The sequence below is a fragment of the Antedon mediterranea genome, chromosome 1 (assembly GCF_964355755.1).
Source record: "Antedon mediterranea chromosome 1, ecAntMedi1.1, whole genome shotgun sequence".
NCBI lineage: Eukaryota > Metazoa > Echinodermata > Crinoidea > Comatulida > Antedonidae > Antedon > Antedon mediterranea.
The window spans coordinates 505,626-514,394 of record NC_092670.1 but is presented as its reverse complement, the minus strand read 5'-3'; the positions used below and the strand labels follow the sequence as shown (position 1 = coordinate 514,394).

Here is an 8,769-nt window from a genome sequence, read left to right as displayed (position 1 = left end):
CAGACAACTGCGTACCTATAATTGTTTAGATCACTGGCAGTCAGGCAGCATGCATAAAGTATATAGCCTTCCGACGTACATCAGTATTTATGTGTGACTATGAAGTATAATGTATCATAGAGGATTATAGTGAATATTAATATTTTACACTATAATATCTATGGTATCAAGTACTGTAGTTCACATTATGGCATCCGATTATTTTTTTCTAGACCACCAGCCGATACGTACTAAAATGTATCAATATCTATCACCTATTTAAATATTTATATTCCTCAACAAATTGCTGTAAATAAATATTATAGATAGAGCTAGCAAATAGCATTTGCCTTCAACCAGTGTGCTTTTTTCGGGGCTGCTCCTAGATGTACGTTCGCATTGAACTTGAACGCAAAACAAAATACGGAGTAAATGATCAAACAATCGGCGGTTCCGCACAGAGCACGCGCATCTAACATACGGCAACAAATAGTTATCGTCCTTTAAATTATCAACGTGTTTGGGAAGGAGGAAAAAAGTACGATCTTTTTGCTCATTGGTAGCATGCTGCACGAGAGTGTCTTTTCCGGCCATCTAGGGGTGTCATTTAACAAATTTCGCTTCGCATCAGGCCCCACCCCAGGGGGGGGGGGGGGTTGACCCAAATATTTAGTGTCCAAACCCCCCTTGACAGATCCTGGCTACGGCCCTGAATGTTATACTTTCATTTACAATTAAAACAAACAAACATTTCTGAGTACTTCTGCCAGGAATGGAAATTGCAAGCTAAAAATAACGATGATTATGGATTTAAAGCAGAGTAGGCCTACAGGCACTTAAAAACAGAAAATGGGTGCTTATAATGTTGGATAGCCTTTGTTGCACAAACCAGGAAGTTGTAAAATAAACTATCGAGAACCGTACATAGAGTATGATTATATTATTCAAATAAAAAGTTAATTTTAGCTTGCAGTTATAAATATTTATATATAACAATAACATCATGGTCGGAGAAACGGTTCTTCATGAAAACAAATTGGTTTTGTTAATTTTACAATGAATATGTTATGTAATTAAACCATTTGCTAACCACCATATTTGAGGCTGTTAAGTAGATTGAATTAAAAATAAGAAAACAAGTTTATAATAGTTATTTATTGGTGGCGAGGCGGCGAGTGATTGATGACTGGAATCAGTGAAGCGTGACTGCTTAGTGGCCTTGCAGTGTTGTAATAGTCTAGTTGGTAGTTGATAGTGCACTGAGAGGGAGTAAGCAACAAACGAAACAGAAACTTACATTTACAGTAAACTGGAATTTAAACACAACGGAATTACGAATAATTGTCTACAATAAGTGGATTCTTTATATGGATGTTAGGGATAAGAATGATTTAAAATGTGGCAACTTGTAAGCTATTCTTGGCGGAGTAATTACACGGTATACTGGCTGACAGAATGGTACCATTCCTGGCCGCATATCAAATACCAGTCGTTTGAGACCGTGGACGACTCGTTCCAGCCTGACCAGGAGGAGTATCGTCAGGTGAGGAGGAGTTTATTAACAACACATATTTTTTACAGTTAAAACTATTCCAGTATTTTTTTGCCATATTGTATCATCTCCTAGTGTTGCCATTAGAGTAACTGTATTATTTTTTTGTTACGCCATACGTATTCCATTGTTGAATACTGAATAATTAAATGAATAGATTTTTACACCCACCAGCTTTTTTTCCAATTTTTATTTGTTTGTTGGCCAACGGTTTAGGTGGAAGTATATAAGGTTTTAAAAAGAGTATTGCTTTTTAATTGAGTATTTGTTTAACCAATTTCAGTTAAAAAAATGTTACTAAACCGATATTCATTTTTAGCACAAGGAAGGTGAGAGTTAAGCGAAGAGTTAAGTGTCCGTGAATAAATAAAGATTATTATTAGTCTATATTGTAATTTATGTAGGTTGTACCTGGTCTGCCGACTCCTCCATAAATAACCCTGTTGCCAATTTGTTTGTTTTTGGATGAATTTCTATGTATGCCATATTTAATTATAGCGAGACCTAAACAGTACAGTACACACTTTCCCAAACTTTGAAACAAGGATAATTGAATTTTTTTTCTCTCGAATCCACTAGAATGCATTAATAATATAAATAATTAAAATATTTGCATACTATTTGCATACTATTTGCATACTATTCTTTAACTTACTTACAGTAGAATGCTAGAAATTTAAATTTAGAATGAATAATAATGTATGTTTACATGATGCTTACAAAGTAAAACGAGAGGTTATAAGTTTAAACACTAATGAATTGTAACATCAGGAAAAGATGGTTGTTAGACAACAATAGAGTATAATCTGCAGAAGGAAGTTGTTAGTAACAACAGTTAATAATTTAAACTTTAGTCTGGACAATGTTTGCCATTTAAATCTGCTTTCAATATTTAGAAGCGTAACAAGACAAATGAGCACGTACTTGAAATACAGACACCTCTCCCAAATCTGGACACCCTTGGCCTGACATAATGTGACTACTTATAGTTATTTTCAGAAGATTTAGATTTTTTAAAATTAAAAATACTGAAAAAACTTTATAATAAAATAGCAATAGAAAGATTGGCAAATATTAGTACGATAAAAAACAGATACGGTATAGAATAAAATAGGAATATAGAATACACACACATTATATAGAATACACACACATTATATAGAATACACACACATTATATAGAATACACACACATTATATAGAATACACACACATTATATAGAATACACACACATTATATAGAATACACACACATTATATAGAATACACACACATTATATAGAATACACACACATTATATAGAATACACACACATTATATAGAATACACACACATTATATAGAATACACACACATTATATAGAATACACACACATTATATAGAATACACACACATTATATAGAATACACACACATTATATAGAATACACATACACATTATATAGAATACACATACACATTATATAGAATACACATACACATTATATAGAATACACACACATTATATAGAATACACACACATTATATAGAATACACACACATTATATAGAATACACACACATTATATAGAATACACACACATTATTGCACTTAAGTGCATTGTTATTGTATTGTATATCCTTATTTGATCATTTGATAATCTTGAAATACATTTTATTATTATGTAAAGTGATTGAACACTTTGTATAGAAATATGTTGAAAAGATGCCTACCTTTATTTGGTTAAAATACAATCAATCCTTTTATACACTAAATAGGTTACTGCATTGTATGCATGTATTATTATGTTAATGTGAGATTCAGTGAAGCATTCATTTCAATCATCAATACATGCATACATTTATATTAATGTGAATATCATTTAAAATAAATGAAATACAATTTTGAACATTTTGAAATTTGAATTGATATTGAGATAATCAATATAATTGCACTGTGTTCAGACAGGAATGACGTTTTGAAATCCCCCGTGGGAATTGTGACTTTAAAAAGACAAGGCTGTGTAAATACATACTTGCGTCATTTCATTTCCAAATTGCTCCTCCTACAATTATTCCACACATTTAATATTAGAGCCTATGATTTGAACTTAATACCAGAAGCTAACAAATCTACAGTATACTGTACTAATCGACATCTAGTAGTTCCCACATATTAAAATGTAATGTTATTAAGTACATATGCTAAAACATCTTTAATGTTATTTAGATATTTAATTGTTAATTTATGGAATGCCGAATAGTGATTATAATCGAATACAATAACAATATGCAGCAACTAACGGGCGCTACCAGGGCCCTTTGTTGAACCCCTTGGGACATTTCATTCGTAGCAAATTGCTAATGCAACACATACCAGCATTTACATTTATCGGTATCGGTGACGTCATAATGTAATATTGTACGTCATCATTTATGTTCTTATTGACGTTTATACAGGCTGTCAATTTTATCTCTTACCATCTAAAATAAACGTTCACTTTGCTGTGCTTGATGCCCTTTGGTACACATACAGTAACAATACTACAGACATGACTTTGCCCTTTAAAGGCCAGGTGCGGGCAAAAAATTTCTATTGATCATACATTCCAATAATTATCGATCTATAGTTACCCCTATGTTTCATAATTTTTGGGATTTTATTTGTGTTACACAAGCTTGTTGAAAATAAGCACTTTCTTATCAGTGGGGGATAGTTCAAATTACACAGTAAAATCTCTATTCTTTTGTACACAAATTTTGTAAATAGAGAGGCATTTTAAAAAGCTATGAAAACTAAACAGTGTGGTAAAAAATGTTATCAGATGACTAAATATAGGTAATATAACTTGAATTTTACATTTCTGGTATTTTTATTCAACTTCAGATTTTTATTTTCATGCTATAGCAAAAATTATCCACCGTATATCCACCATCTTTTTTCACCTTCTAGGGAGTCACCAGACATGTTATTACATTAGGTTAACCACCCAACTACTGAAAAAAAGTCTTCCTGGTTTTTATGGAAGAATTTTGCCAAATTTTGTATTTGACGATATTAAGGGAAATTCATGTTTTTTCGTCTTGATTTCTTTTAAAAATATTTGATTTATGTACAATTAACCAAAATTTTTATTAAAATGTCATGCCTGTACCTGAGCTTTAAACAACCTTTTAATAATGTACTGTAGGCCTACAGTAGGACAAAACTGCTAAACAAAGAAATTTAGCATCAATTGTTAGTTCCTGTACAGTAATTAGTTCATTTGTTATTTAGATGCAAATTTACATTTTTTTGAAAACCAATAATTCAAGAATATAAATGCTATTCAATTCTTTTGGGAAAGGATCCTGCAATTATATTACTTATTGAAAATGTCAGAATACATACCTGTTTTATCAACCAATGAAAGGTCATTTGTGATGATGATAATTACTAATTTAAAAATTAATTTTAAATAATATTGTGTTGTGATAAAATTCTATAGTATAATATTATTAAGGTTGACACAAGTTTAGAAACAACCCATTTATCTTTACATCGCTAATCCTATAGGCTTTATTTACAATACAATGTCAAGTCCAAAAATTAACTAGCACTCTGAGTAGACAATTGTCAAAGCTAATTGTATAATGACTCATTTTCACCTCTTTACATGATAAATTGTAGACTTTTATTTTACATATTTAAACCCTTTCAAGCTGTTTGTCATGGCTACTAAGTATATAACTTACTGAACAAAGCAATAACCAAATAAAATTAACTCTGGGTTTCCATTTTTTTTTATAAACTGCACTCTACATTCACAACACAAAATGTATTTTAATTTTAAAGAGGTCTCCTGAATATCAGTTAACCCACTGGGCTAAACTGGAAGGGTGACCCTTTTTAAAGATGGTTGAAATAAAAAAATTAATCTTTTTTTTTTCTTCAGACTTTTTCTTAAAAAATAAATAAAATAAAATCGACTGCTTTGAGAAATAAAATTGTTTGTTTTAGACCAATTACTGTAGAATATCCCATACAGTACTGTATTTCCAGAAATCCATTAATACTGTATTAATGTTTATTTTTCTATTTTTTTCTAGGCACTGTTATTTCTGGCAAGCATTCCGTTGGCATGGTTGATATTAACCATCTTAGTCATCTTTGTATACTGTTGCTATGGATTTTTCCGTAGGAGGCGATCAAGAAGCCCAACGCGCCCGTCCAGGACTAAATCAGCAGCCAAAACATGGGGCTTGGCAATTGCTGCATTGCTTTCTTTGTAAGTACTTACTGTATGTTTACGGTTTTGTAGTTTTGTCCTATAGTACAGTACTGAGCAGTAAATTTACCTGAAGTTTTCAATTGATTTTTTATATTTCATTTGCAATATTTACTGAAAATGTTTTATTAAATGCTCGCATTTTTATCTAACTTAAAAAATACCTGTGATACTTTAATGATTAATGGATTAAAATTCATTGTTTAATAAGTAGAAGATACTTTATTTCACAGAGGAAATCATGTATCGTGGGAAAATGGTGAAACACTGTTTGTAATAAACTTTAAATCAAATTAATTAATTTCCATATTGGAGAGTTTTCATTTGACATGTGTCTGTTCTTTCTTACATCCTTTGAATAGTAAACTAATTGATAAGACCTGGTATTGTACAGTATCTACATCCAACCACTGATATGTACAGTATTAACTAATTTCCGTGCAATAATATAAGCAAATTATCCGTTCTTGGTATAATATGCATCCCTCCCTGGTAATCCTACCTACAAATTAGGCTCAATTTCACTTTTATCCAATTACATATTTAATGAGAAGGAGGCTATCCTTTTAATTAAAATCATGGAGTGGATAAGTTTATTATAGACTATTTACAGAACATACAGTATTTTACACAGATTGCATAATAATATTGTACATCATAACACACTGAATAATTTCAGATGGATAAGATACAACAAGGGTACTTGAACTGCAAGTAAAGAGAGACTAAACACATTTCAATTTATTTGTTCAATTATTGTTGAACTGATAGGTCTACATAAGTACAAACTGTGTCATGTTGTATCAATATGCTAATCAAGCTAATTTGCATATCTTGTTAAAATGATTCAAGCTACAAACCTACCTAGTCGTAGCCTGTCAACCTGACATTAATAATAAATGGCTGCTGCTGCTGCAGTATTGGAATTGATTTCTGTCATAATTAGATTTCTTTACGATACTGAGAACTCCTCCTCGTTGAAACAAAGACTAGAATTAACATACGGTGGTCTCTTAGCATACCATCTGTACGTTTAAAACTCTTATTCTGCCTGAAAATGAGTTGATAAATATTAATAACATAGGAAGTGATTTAGGCTTATTATCATGCATATACTTACAATGGACATACGCTAGAATAGATACTTGCAGCATACTTATAGTTTACTCTATATTCTACTAAACAATCAAAAACAGTAACAGTAAACAGGAATATATTGGTAGAAAAACTCTTTTTGTTTTAAAAATAATTGCCGTTATTTATTTTCACTACTGTATAGTAATAGCCGAGAATCAAATTGATTCTTGATTCATTTTTCCAATCATTATTACAGTGCTTGTTAATATGCAATTCTCTCCCACTTAATTATCTGAGTTAGTGATATGATGAACATACTTTAATATGTTGCATATCATTTAAGTGTACTCATTCATTGTATGAAAACAAGTTAATTTGAGCATTCAAGTTCAATTATTAAGCTCCTTTTCAATAATTTCACTTTAGTCATAATTGTCACTATTGTTGACTAGCACAGCGTAATAAACCTTTCATTTATTTTTATTTGTTTGTACTTTCACATATCGATGATTCATTCCCTATGCATACATGTATTAAATATCTAATGTACAATAATATTTTTTTAAACAATAGATAGATTAGAAATATTATCCATTTATTGTAAAATATTGTCTAGCAACCCTGTACTGTACTGTATTATTAAAAATCAAAATCATTAAATGTACAGGCAGTAGGTATATAAGTACTCTAGGCGTTGATTTATGTTCTGATGATGAGAAGAATATTCTCGAAACATGTCACAGTATTTTAAGGCAGGTTTATAAGGACTATAAACCGTAGGTCCAGTTTTACAGCATGGAGCAGCGCCCCCTCCAAACTAGGAAGTCAATTACTCTACCCCACTAGAGTATTAGCAGATCCCCTCTATGATTTTGACTTTCTAATTTGATGCGGGCGCCCTACTCCTCAGTCAATTACTCTACCCCCCCCCCCCCCCCCTAGAGCATTAGCAGATCCCCTCTATGATTTTGACTTTCTAATTTGATGCGGGCGCCCTACTCCTCAGTCAATTACTCTACCCCCACTAGAGCATTAGCAGATCCCCTCTATGATTTTGACTTTCTAATTTGATGCGGGCGCCCTACTCCATGGCTCACAATGGCGCCACCCATAGCTCTATTCTATCCCACAATGCCTTTCGAAATTGTTACGCGCTTCGGACGAACAGGATATTCTTGTGTTATAAGTTCTTTGGTACAAACCATGTCATTGCTCATGTCCTAATTGACTGCGTTCATTCTAGGTACAAACCATGTCGTTGCTCATGTCCTAGTTGACTGCGTTCATTCTAGGTACAAACCATGTCATTGCTCATGTCCTAGTTTCCTTTGCATCATGCATGAATTATAAGGCATGGTTTGCAATCATCATAGAGATCCTGGTTTAAAAATAAACAATATGTTACCATGAATTTTAAGTATATACATGACCTGATTATTTTGTAGGAGTTTTATAATTGTTGGTTTCTATGGAAATGAGGAAACTTCCACAGGTGTTAATCGACTAACGAATGCCGCAAAAGACGTGGATGTAACGATCAATGAAGTATCTACACAGGTATAATATATATATATATTTCTTGTTGTTTGTTCATTTTGATTTAGCTTTTTGCTTATTTTATTTTGTATCTTCATTGAGATCCAGCCATTGATACCCACAGCATTGTCATTTTGTATCTTCATTGAGATCCAGCCATTGATACCCACAGCATTGTCATTTTGTATCTTCATTGAGATCCAGCCATTGATACCCACAGCATTGTCATTTTATATCTTCATTGAGATCCAGCCACTGATACCCACAGCATTGTCATTTTGTATCTCCATTGAGATCCAGCCACTGATACCCACAGCATTGCCATTTTGTATCTCCATTGAGATCCAGCCATTGATACCCACAGCATTGTCATTTTGTAT

General features: G+C 32.1%; 1 protein-coding gene across 5 annotated transcripts in view; it reads left to right on the top strand.

The window, feature by feature from the left end:
• The first annotated feature begins 1,233 nt into the window (after positions 1-1,233).
• LOC140051732 (protein tweety homolog 1-A-like) overlaps positions 1,234-8,769 on the top strand; it is a 33,408-nt gene continuing 25,872 nt past the window's right edge. For all 5 annotated transcript variants that reach the window (XM_072097038.1, XM_072097030.1, XM_072097045.1 and 2 more), the window contains exons 1-3: positions 1,234-1,522; positions 5,598-5,776; positions 8,299-8,410. In XM_072097038.1, coding sequence (XP_071953139.1) covers positions 1,376-1,522; positions 5,598-5,776; positions 8,299-8,410 — 438 coding nt within the window. In that variant the 5' untranslated portion in view covers positions 1,234-1,375. The remainder of the gene's footprint in view (positions 1,523-5,597; positions 5,777-8,298; positions 8,411-8,769) is intronic.